General features: G+C 44.4%; 1 protein-coding gene across 2 annotated transcripts; it reads right to left on the bottom strand.

The window, feature by feature from the left end:
* Nucleotides 1-2749: 2749 nt before the first annotated feature.
* Nucleotides 2750-12365, bottom strand: RABL3 (RAB, member of RAS oncogene family like 3). Of its 2 annotated transcripts, none has more exons than XR_014543044.1 (8): nt 12234-12365; nt 10929-11020; nt 9256-9385; nt 8164-8278; nt 7739-7889; nt 5992-6138; nt 4461-4499; nt 2750-3519 (listed from the first exon to the last, which is right to left on the bottom strand). XR_014543044.1 is itself a non-coding variant. In XM_083594071.1 (8 exons), the coding sequence occupies exons 1-8, from the start codon at nt 12277-12279 to the stop codon at nt 3454-3456; spliced, it is 711 nt and encodes a 236-aa protein (XP_083450197.1). In that variant the 5' UTR covers nt 12280-12365; the 3' UTR covers nt 2750-3453. The 2 variants fall into 2 exon arrangements, 1 of the variants encoding a protein (XP_083450197.1); XM_083594071.1 differs by having other exon boundaries at nt 5992-6063.
* Between the last annotated feature and the right edge of the window lie 43 nt (nt 12366-12408).

Raw genomic sequence — 12408 nt, 5'->3', positions numbered from 1 at the left:
ATGGATAGACATTTAATTTAAAATAGCAACAATTAATAAGGAATGTTTAGAATTGTGACAAACATATGTACAAAAAAATAGAATATCCCTTTTGAGCTATTGGCAATATGCCTGGTTTTACATTGAAGGTAATTGGGGGGGGGGGGAGCTCGGGGACATTGTGGTTGTGCCTCTTGTGAGACCATCATTTTACATTTTATTTAGCTGTTCCTTAAGAAAGTGTTGTGAGCCAGTGCAATCGATGCTTTTTTCTATATTTAAAAGGAAGAGCAATTGTCCTATGTGGTCTATCCAGCACTTCATCTTTTCACAAAAAAGAGAAAGAAACCCAAACCCCAATCTCACTGCATAAGCTACTGTTTAGGGTGGCAGTTCCCCGAGGGTACGGCACGCCACAGTGTTGTGGCAGGAGAGGGTGGCAAGTGTGGCAGGAAGATTCAAGGGCAAGCCAAGAAACATTTGAACATTTCAGGGTAGGATAGGATAGGATAGAGCAGGGTGGATGCTGGGGGGGGCACCCCGGGTGTCACCACTAAGGGGGGGGGTGACAAAATGCCAGGCAGCACTCACTGTGGGGCCTGCAACGCGCCCGAGCCACACGTCTCTCCTGGGAGTGATGCAGTGGCTTGGGCGCGTCCAGCCTCCATGGTGCCCCAGATGGTCCACCCTATGCCTCCCCCTCAGCTGTAGGGCGGCTGAGGGAGAGGAGGCAGGCAGACTCCTTGGAGGCCCCCATTCTACATTAAATTTATTCTCTTCTTGGTTTCTGATCCTCCCGGTCATTTTCTCCATTCAGCGTAACCCATCATCTTTATTAACCATTCTCTCTGGTAGCGGTCTATTTATTTTTTAACCAGTCAGTCTGAGGCTCAATGCATGGCTGTTTGCCACACTCAAAGAAAGGCTTGTTGTACTTTGTGTTTAAAGATAAAACAGTTGTTCTTTCTCACGTACAAGCGAATGAAAATAGAATAATCATAAATAATAATAAATGAACAACAACAACAACAACAACAACAACAACAATAATTTATTATTTATACCCCACCCATCTGGCTGAGTTTCCCCAGCCACTCTGGGCGGCTCCCAATCGAGTGTTAAAAACAATACAGCATTAAATATTAAAAACTTCCCTAAACAGGGCTGCCTTCAGATGTCTTCTAAAAGTTTGGTAGTTATTTTTCTCTTTGACATCTGGTGGGAGGGAGTTCCACAGGGCGGGCGCCACCACCGAGAAGGCCCTCTGCCTGGTTCCCTGTAACTTGGCTTCTCGCAGGGAGGGAACCGCCAGAAGGCCCTTGGAGCTGGACCTCAGTGTCCGGGCAGAACGATGAGGGGGAGACGCTCCTTCAGGTATACTGGGGCTTTGAGGCCGTTTAGGGCTTTAAAGGTCAGCACCAACACTTTGAATTGTGCTCGGAAACGTACTGGGAGCCAGTGTAGATCTTTCAAGACCGGTGTTATTTGGTCTCGGCGGCTGCTCCCAGTCACCAGTCTAGCAGCCGAATTCTGGATTTGCCTAAGCATCCTCACCGGGTTATGTGAGGATGAAATGGGTAGGAGGAGAACCATGTACTCCACCTTGAGCTCCTTGGAAGGAAAAGGTGGTCTATAAATCTAATAACTAACCCCATTGGATGGTGTTTCATACCCCCTGGGTTGGTTATTGGAGAGCTCTTTCTTTCCTTTCCTGGTACCATGAGAAATCTCTTCAAGGGCCTCTCTGCTTCACAGAGAGTTGCTTCCTGATTGGATAGTCAGGAAATTTCTCTTCGCTGAGAAATGCAGTTTAGGGCTTTAAAGGTCAGCACCAACACTTTGAATTCTTCTTGGAAACGTACTGGGAAACTATGCTCATTCTAATTCCACAGTTAGCACATGCTTGGAAGTGTGGGATAAGTGTAGCACAAAATGCAGACGTAGGGAACCTGTGCTTGCAATGCCATTTTATTCGAACTTTTTATGTCAGCTGATGGGTCAGGGCTCATATCTGCACTGTCTCAGGTGCCTGCAGCCAAAGCGGCAGGATTTAACCCCCCACTTAACAGATGATGGGTTAAATCCTGCTCAGTTTGATCGAACATCCCTCTTGTGAACAGATGCACAAAGCCAAAGTAAGCAGCGGGGGGGGGGGGGGAGCAGGTCTGCTATCCTTCACTGCATGCCTGTTTCTTGGAAGGTGTGTGCTGCAAAAACAAGAAGACTTCCCCCCCTGCATCCCTGCATGATGAAGAAGTCCTGCTGCATGGAGGGAGAAACCTGCTTTATGTAGACATGGGCTCCGATAGGGACTTCTCCATGGTGCAGTGCTGCAGGAAAAAATGGCGTCTGTGTGCTTTGCTGACCCTGGGTTTTTCCACCTACATCACTACACAACAAAGAAATTGTGCCTCCCACAGGAAAAGGGAAAAGAATTATTTAGAAAAAGCAGTTCCTTGCAAAAGGGGTTCTTTCACCTCTGCTCCCTGTGAGCGCATGCTGAGCATGGGTTAAATTCTACCCAGTTTTGCTGCATGCGACTCCCAGGGGGAGGAGTGTTTACCCAAGGATACTTGCCAGTGCAAAAGATACACAAAGCATGTCATGGCTGAAAAGAGTTTCTGATGGACAGTGACTGGATTTAATAGGGCATTCAGATTATTAACTCATTTCTCAACCTTCCCAGACATCTGCTCTAAGTATTCGAGTCCTGTGCATAAGAGTACCTATTGTTCTTTGCTTAAATGCAAAAACTCAATTAAATATCCACCAGGTTTTTAATTTTTTATTATTGTGCTTAGCAACATCATTTATTTTCAATGTCGGCTTTCCAAATCTCTTCCCGTTTCCCTCGCTTATTTTTTACACAACTCTTTACAGCTCAGATATTTTGGGTAGGGGGTCCCTTAGCAACAGGGTGAAATCAACGCCGTAGCATCAGCAAGAGTATTGTTCAGTAAGCTGGAATGCTGATGTTTTCGTTGCTTATAAGCCTTTGATTCTTAAATTATTTTTTCAAATCCACCTCAGCGCAACCATTCTGCTTGGGGTGGAAGCACAGGTTCATAAAACTTTCAGAACACAGAAAAAACATGGGTTTGCATTCAACCACGTCATACTCAGAGGAGACCCCTTGGAAATAAATAAACTTAACTTGTTCATTGACTTCAGTGGGCCTATTCTGGGTATCACTTGGATGGATATAGCCCCATTTTATGGGGCAGCATATTCCACGATGCTGTTGCCTATCCAGTGAAATCATTGCACTATGTCCAAAAGATTTCGGGTTCTTTCCAGAGGTCTGGAAAGAGATCCTTCTGCATATGTTCAGAAGCACTTGCAGTGGAGCAGTCTTGGCGATTTATGTGCTCCAGAACCTGATTTTGTTAGCAAAAGTATCTGTTGCGGTAACAGGAATGTTGCAGTAAAAGCGTTATCGTTATTTTTCCATAGTCTCTAGTTGGCAATTGATGGTCAGTCGTAGTGAAGATTCTTTACAAAGCCGCCCCCAAATCTTTTCCTCTCTGGGAAGCTAGGAATCTGTCAGACAAAAAACCTTACATTAGAATTGGTTTATACCAGGGCTTTTCAACCAGTGTGCTGTGAATGATGGTCAGGGGTGCCACAGGCAACAATGGCCTCTGCCCCTCTTTCCTTCCCTCCCTCTTCCGACCCCTTCTTGCATCTCTGCCCCCCATAGACTTGCAAGGCTGTTTGTTGCAGCAACTCTGTCTTCCAGCTCTGCAGGCGAATGGTGCCTCTGGGAGGCTCCTCTCTTGGGGCGGGGGGGGGGGGGAGGGCAACCCAGAGAAATGAGGCAGTAGCAGCAGCTGCCCGGAGGACTCCCAAGTAGAGGGAAGAGGAGAGGAGGTTGAGGGAACGCTTCATAAAGGAGGGTGTTCAAAAAGGGGTGAGGGGTTGCTGGTGCTGCAGGCAAGGGGTGACATAAGGGGTGCCGCAGAAAGAATGTAGTTGGTCAAGGGAGCTGTGGACTCAAAATGGCTGAAAATCTCTGGATATACAATTTTGGCAGAAGTACCTGGCATTGCCCGGGAATTTTTAGAAACAAAAAAATACTGCCTTTTGCAATTTCAGAACCACTTGAAGCATCCATCGTGTTGAGGTATTTCAATTGCTTTTGTTTGATGTGTTCAGTGCAAACAGCTGAAAATCTGTAAATTTTGATAATAACCCTGATTTGCAATGGGGGTTGAATAATTCTGACTGCAACTCTATGATGACATAACTACCATTACCAGACATTACCTTCTGCGTATATTTTGAGACATACCTACTTGCTTTCCTTCCCAGCTCTTTGCTGAGGAGATTAAAAATTAAGCAAAGCAGAGGCTATTATCTCATTGGTGAGTTTTGCAATGACTTGGATTACATCAGTGCTTGCCCTTTTGACATCTCTTCCTATTTTCCCCCCTTTGCCAAAGCTTTCAAAATTTTAACTGTTAAGGAGAGAGCACACATACCTGGTTACCATCTCGTAAGTAGTACCTCTTCTCTATGACCTGAAACAAAAATAAAAAGGGAAGAGTGAGTGTTGTGCATTGGTTTATACAACAGATTTTGTGGCAGCCCAATTGGTTTAAAGAAGGATGTTTCCATATGGTGCCATTGCCCAGCCTGGCTGAGAGTAATTAAATTCAAACAGCATTGCAGCCTGAAGCTGGTTACAATCTATGGCAAAGGCTGAAAGAGCATGGTACTTTTTCTTTTAAAATAAGAAAGACTTTTAAACACAGGCAGTAGAGGGGCTTCTCAATGAGGAGGTATTTTTCTCCCTCCAAAAGATTGCCCTGGATTTTTTCTGGGGCATTTTGGGAAGAACTGTAGAGAAAAATCCGGTTTGATGTTGAAGTCAGGATATCTGTATTAACTTTGCAGCCTCAACAGCATAAGCCAGCACACTGCCTCAAGAGGCTTGGGCCAAGAGGAGAAACAAATCTAAGGACTCCTGCAATCCTGCAGTGGTTGGGGAGAGTTGGCTTCCCTGGGGTGTTGGCGAGGGAATGGAGAGTTGGACTGTCTCCACCATCTGCTGGCTCCTGCTTCCTCTGGAAAAGACCACTGCCATCCAGCCAACCTGAAGGGAGAGGCGCTCTTCTTTTTTTATACAACTTTTATGAAATTTTATGTTTTACAATTTAAAATACTCATGTTAACATCCTTAAAATATCAATGACTGCCCTTCTTCTCTTTCCATAGTTCATTTTGCATATCCCTGCATATTTTACAAAAACTAAACCATTCAGTCTTCCATTATTGCATCCATCCAACTTATTTACACTGATGAATTTATCTTAATGCTGCCAGCGTTTTCACGTGTACACAATTCCCCCCCATATATTCAATAAACATTTCCCGATCTTCTATAAACGTATGTTCTTCTTGTTCTCTTATTCTATATGTTAAGTCTGCAAGCTGCACATATTCCATCAGCTTAAGTTGCCATTCTTCTTTGGTTGGGACCTTGATCATTTTCCATTTTGGGGCTAATGAAACACGAGCTGCAGTAGTAGCATACATAAATAACCTTTTTTGACACCTGGGAATGTCAGTCTGCATAGTCAGACAGGCAGAAAAATCTCAGAGCCTTAATTTAAAACCCAGAAATAGGCTGAATCAGAAATGGGTGACTTCTTGCCTGTAGCCTTTTTCTGCATTACAAAAAGTACTTTCTGTATGTTCCTGCTCTGCTGTTCTCTTATCCTGCATTATTTCCTGGCGCTACCTGAACTCTTCATCTCCAGTCTTGTTAATCTGCCTATTTATCACTTGACGAGTGTGCCTGAACTACTCTCACAGAATACAGCTCTCCCTGACCACAAATTTTTAGGTCCTCAACAGGTTGTCTCAGCCTGGCCTGCTCAGTTACTGGAATCTGTTCAAGCAGCTGCAAAGGAAATTCAGTGGCCTATGCAATTCACATCAGGTTACTCACTTTCTATGCTGCAAAAATGAAAAAGCAATAGATATGCAGTACCTAACTGAAAGACTCACCTTGTCAAAGAATCTACTAAGCTTCACAGCGTTGGAGGAGCCTGCAGCCAGGTAGCGCGGGTTGGTGCAGTCCTGGAAACATTAATAGGTAACTTTCTCTTGAGAGTCATTGAAACCACAATCCCTAACAAGCACATGAGTTCTGAACTGCAAGACATAACCCTGTGCTCAATAGGGCTTTCATAATGTTTGACCTGGCGCTATATATATATATATATATATATATATATATATATATAGTGTGTGTGTGTGTGTGTGTGTGTTATGCAAATATATTGTCCAAAACAGGTTTGAAGTCCATATTGTGTTCACGATGTTTAGCTGGTGATATATCATGATGCTGAAAACCAAATATCGCCAACCCTAGGGCTCAAACTGAAGCCATAGCTGTGTATTAGAGTCAGTTCACACAAGGAAGGGAATTTTTCTATGTGGACAATCAATTTCATGTAGAAAGACAGGAATCAACCAGTCGTGCCCAAGCTTGGTAGCCAACAATTATTTCTATTAGCCACTGAGAATATAACAGAAATGTCCTTGACCACCTGAAGAATGCTGCTCACTTTCCACTGACCAAATGAAGCCTGTCTTGCCACTTGCACACAAAATTAATTAAAAGAATAAGTAACATCTTTTCTCCACAAGTTCATGTCCTTGAGCATCTATGTCCTGAATGAGGTAACTGTGCCCCTGAAGGACCAGGTGTGAAGCCTGGGAGTCAATTTGGACTCACAGCTGTCCACGGAGGCGCAGGTCAATTCTGTGTCCAGGGCAGCTGTCTACCAGCTCCATCTGGAATGCGGGGAGACCCTACCTGCCCACAGACTGTCATGCCACTGGTGCATGTTCTAGTTATCTCCTGCTGGGATTACTCAATGTGCTCTATGTGGGGCTACCTTAGAAGGTGACCTGGAAACTACAATTAATCCAGAATGCAGCAGCTAGACTGGTGACTGGGAGTGGCCGCCAAGACCATATAACACCGGTCTTGAAAGACCTACACTGGCTCCCAGTACGTTTCTGAGCACAATTCAAAGTGTTGGTGCTGACCTCTAAAGCCCTAAATGTCCTTGGCCCAGTATACCTGAAGGAGCGTCTCCACCCCCATCGTTCTGCCCGGATACTGAGGTCCACCTCCGAGGGTCTTCTGGCGGTTCCCTCATTGCGAGGTTACAGGGAACAAGGCTGAGGGCTTTCTGGGTAGTGGTGCCCACCCTGTGGAACGCCCTCCCAGCAGATGTCAAAGAAATAAACAACTATCTGACTTTTAGAAAACATCTGAAGGCAACCCTGTTTGGGGAAGTTTTTAATGTTTGATGTACTCCACCGCATTTGTGCCTGAGCACAGCCTAACAGAAATTTGTTTTCAGCAGCAGGCTAAAAGGGTTTCCCCCACAGGATAAATCTACTCTAGGTTTTTCTGGCAGTCTAATTTAGTTGCTGTAATAGAACCTCTCTCCTGGCCGCCACCTCCTGCTGCAACCAATGCTGTGAATAATTAGGCTGCCACTATTAAAACTGACAGAGATGCAGACTGATTATCATTCTTTAACAATAGCAAATTCTCTGAATTATTTAAAGTATGCAATGCATACTATTCTGGTTAACTGTAATGTTTGCGTAAATGATCTGCAGATTGCATAAACACAATAAATCTGATTTGGAAAAAAAAGTATTCATGCCCTTTTTCACACATATATATAAAATCTTAATCCAAATTGACAAAAATAAGGTACAAAATACAAACCAGATTAATTTCTTCTGCACTGAAATCCTCAGCAAGGAAAGCAGTTCTGGTCAAGACATCGCTGCGTTTCACTTCTGGGATCTGGTCCAGCTTGGTCCCTATGACAAGCAGCGGAATCTGGTTATCCGCAAACTGCTCACGGTCATAGTCCCTACACAAGAAAAAGAGGATATGTGTGTCAGTAAACAATATTTTCCACTGGTCATTAAAGACACCAATATTAATTGGAAGGGGAGTACTTGAAAAGTCTAGTGAAGCAGCAGCAGATGTAGAACGTTTTTTCATATGTGGTGGACTTGTAAAAGGGTAAAAGTGTATTGGGAAATACTCTTCAACACACATTCTGGAAAAGGGGAGAGACACTCTCAACTTATCTCATCCCTCCATCAAATCTGCCATGATTGTCAGGTTCTCTGCACACTCACCCATTGGTCACCAGCACTCCTGATGGAGCCACATCTCTGTTGAGAGCTTCCAAAGACCACCGATACAGGTTCTGGGAGGACTTCTTGTTGGTTAAGTCATGTACTAAAATTATGCCTAAATAAGTACAAGGCCATTCATAAATACAATGACTTCTTCCAAACACCGTCTAAATTATGTTGAAAGACATTGCAGGGTGAGAACACAAGGCAAGGTTGAAAGAACCGCACAACTAGTTTCACATACCCAAGGTAGTTTGGGTCTTTTTGTTTCCTGTACAGCACCCTATGCAATTTGCTTTTGAAATCAAAGCGAGTCTCCAATTTACTGCCCTTGATTATTCTCTTTTCTATTGTTCCAAGTCCTCTCCTACAGGAAAACCGGGGTTACATGCTTCTCTCACGTCATTCATTATGGACTACCTCTCAGAATTCCCTTTGATCAATGCAGGAATTTTGAAAGTCATTTTATTTAAGAGATGTTGCAACTTATGGAGATAAATCTTATAGCACCCCTTTCCATCCCCAGCCAGATAGTTTCAATAGAACATTGCTACACATGTTGAGGACTCTAGTCCCTAAACAGGAAAGACAATACATGTTAACTATTTAATATATCCTTGTAAGTGTTCTTCTCCTTCAGAGTTGGTGTTGCACGTTTGGTTCTTTCCAACCATACAACTCCATGAACACAAATTATAAAAGGATCAGAGCTCCAAAGGGCCTTGTGCTTTTAATCCCCAGTCTCTCAGTACGTGTGGCGCTGTAGGCACTGTGGCAGAGGGTTGCCACCAATTTAATCTGTTTGCAAGCTTGTGTCTACCAGGTTACAAACAGGCACCACGAACACCTTTACACCCAGAAAATGATTTCAGAAAGCAATTTTAAGCAGATTTGCCAGAATGTACATGTATATGGTATCTACAAAAGTAAACAATTTTCTTATCTAAATTCAGCCAAGTAAAGAACCCTGCTGTGATATCAGAAACTCTCCCTTGCAGTACTTCTGGAATAGGTTCTGCATGAACCAAGTTAACAGGTGTTCTCATAGAATGAAAGTAATAGGAAACAGATCTTAAAACCTGCATACATTACCGTTAACTGAGTTGTAGAACACAACACGTGTGCTTTTTACACTACTGGCACTGCCCACTGAACCACCAACATCCCATAATTCAATATAATAAGTCTTCTCTTCTGGGGTTCCTTCTTTGTAGTCATGAATCTGAAAATGAAAAACCAAGAGTGCCATGTATGTAGAACAAGGAAATACAGATTTCTACTTGAAGGCATATGGTTTGGTTACAAACCATCAATCTATTGTTGTGCCTTTTGGAATGGTTTTGTCCATAAAAATAAATATAAGATTCGTTTTCGTATTATCCTAACAACTACTTTATACAGGGCCATTAGCATGCATAGCACTTTGCTGCTCCTCCAAAGGCCTTCATGAAAAGGGTGGGTTTTGGAGAGGGGTTTAAGAGCATGAGAACTGACATGCTGGATCAAAATCCATCTGGTCTGACATTCAGCTTCCACTAGCAGCTAGCTACCAAAAGCTCAAGAACCAGGGGCATGATGATGACAGCTGTCCTCTCTTTTGGCTCCAGCATTTGGTACCAAGATGCAAACTGACGCTTCACATGTAAATTCCATTTAATTTTCCTGTCAAATAGCTGTTGATAGGCACCCCCATGACTTTTTCTAATCCTTAAAAAAAATCATTTAGGGGAAGGAGGCACTCAATCCATAGATCATGTGCTTGCTCCCATGGTTGCTTCTTCTAACATTTCTAGAGGACATAAGCGAGGAACTACTATAGGATCAGTTGAAAAAGCTGCAAGTTATCAGTATATTTCGTCCCATTCCTAGTCATCCAGATGTCTTCATTAATGGTCCAGTGTTGGTCCTTGTAACCCCCCACTGAGAGGGTCCATGGCACCATTCTCCTAACAAAACTACCACAGAGATCTCAAACTTTTCAAAAGTAGGGGGGTCTATGGCTTGGCTGTTAAAAAACACGGGACCCAAAGTATTTAGCTAATTGGGAACCACTGTATTAGACAAAATATGTGAGGGAACACATCATGGAGGGAATAGCACAGAGGAGAACAAACTATTCCCCAACCACTTCTATGAATACAGCCAGGTCAGTCTGTCAAAGGCAAGTTGATCTGCTCAGGGCTGTTCAACCTCCTGCAAGGGCAAGCATGTGGTCTGCCAAAATGTGGTGATTTGATGTATCAAAGGCTGCTGCAAGGCCACACCAGTTCAACTGGGTAACGTTACCTCAGCCTTCTGTTTAACGAATTGCCTGGCTGGTATCCATAGGTGACCAGGAATTCCTTGCAAACATGTGACCAGGCTGGCAAAGAAGAGACAACTCTTTCCATTCCTTCTCCACCAGTCAACTTAGCAGCTGGCAGCGATTAGGGGAGACTTCCTTTCCTCCGTCGCCAACACAAAACCATGGTCTACTAGCTTTTCAGCAGTTTAGAAAAAAATGGTGCTCCCGTAACTTTTGTGGGCTTATTTACAAATCTGCATTACTTTATCTACACCAGAGGCTGGATTGAAAACAGATCAACCTACTAATGTTTGCCTGCTTCAGAACTAAGATTTCGTGCTCCCTACTGCAATAGCCTATTGTCTTACAATTCCCTTTGCAACCTGATCATATGTTTCTACTTTGTCAATAAGCCTTCAGAATTTCCCTCGTCTTTGAAGTGAAATACCACCAAACAATAGAAATTTATAATTCCACCTACTCGGACATCAACGGAGCAGCCTACAGTCCAAGACGGGTTTCCCAACATCTGATTGTGACATAAGAGGTGAACAAGCGATGACTTCCCCACACCTGCAAAAAAGGCAACTGCAAACTAAGCCTTCATAGTAAGTGAATCATCACTGCCTTTCTTGTAAATTTTCTGTGTAGTTTAAATTAAGGAGGAACAAGTAGATTTTGAAACTCCTAGTAGCATAGCCCTTAGAGCAGCCTTCCCCAACCCTGGGTCTCCAGATGTCCTGTACCTTTCATACCTTTTACCTGCAGGGTGAGGACTAGAGATGGGAAGGCCTGCGGGGGGGGGGGGGACTGGAAAAATTGGGGAGAAAGCAAGGTTTTTTCGAAATGGAAAAAAAATGGCTTTGGGGAAAAAACCTGGTTTATTCCCATATTTCCCCGGTTCTTTCCCAGGCCTTCCCATCTCTAGTGAGGACCAAAGGAGGGTGATGTGTCCCCCACCAGAGATACTACCCCTCTCCCTAAACCCATTAAAGGTAAAGGGACCCCTGACCATTAGTCCAGTCGCGGCCAACTCTGGGGTTGTGACACTCATCTCGCTTTATTGGCCGAGGGAGCCGGTGTTCAGCTTCCGGGTCATGTGGCCAGCAGGACTAAGCCGCTTCTGGCGAACCAGAGCAGCGCATGGAAACGCCATTTACCTTCCCGCCGGAGCAGTACCTATTTATCTACTTGCACTTGATGTGCTTTCAAACTGCTGGGTTGGCAGGAGCAGGGACCGACCAAAAGGAGTTCACCCCATCATGGGGATTTGAACCGCCGACCTTCTGATCGGCAAGTCCTAGGCTCTGTGGTTTAACCCACAGCGCCACCCGCATCCCTAACACCCATTACATCTATATTATTATGAATTATTACTCTTATTATTATATACAGTGGTCCCTCGGGTTAAGTACTTAATTCGTTCCAGAGGTCCGTTCTTAACCTGAAACTGTTCTTAACCTGAAGCACCACTTTAGCTAATGGGGCCTCCTGCTGCTGCTGTGCTGCTGGAGCACGATTTCTTTTCTCATCCTGAAGCAAAGTTCTTAACCCGAGGTACTATTTCTGGGTTAGCAGAGTCTGTCACCTGAAGCGTCTGTAACCCGAGGTCCCACTGTATTCTGAATTATTACTCTTATTATTATTACTATCTACACCCAGAGTGTTGGCAAGTCACTTCCTCTTCCCCCGCAGCCCGAAGTCCCCTCTGCGGCTTTTCTGTCCCTCGTCTCCTTCCCGCCTGCCTGGACCTCACCTGCCCCCCCTCGCCCCGCCCCCCGCTCACCTGAATCCCCCAAGACCAGCACCTTCACCCTCTCCAAAGCAGCCATCTCCCTTCTCGGAATGAGTGACGCGCCCGCCAGCCAATAGCAGCTCCCGCCTCCCGCTGTCACTTACGTTCTCCGAGCTAGGAAAGCCCGTCGCGGTTGGTCTCTTTCTCCCTATTGGCTGGCAGCTGC

This window comes from Podarcis filfolensis (genome assembly GCF_964270895.1).
Source record: "Podarcis filfolensis genome assembly, chromosome: 17".
Classification (NCBI taxonomy): Eukaryota; Metazoa; Chordata; class Lepidosauria; order Squamata; family Lacertidae; genus Podarcis; species Podarcis filfolensis.
The sequence above is the reverse complement of the archived record's forward strand: the minus strand, read 5'-3'. Positions and strand labels throughout refer to the sequence as shown.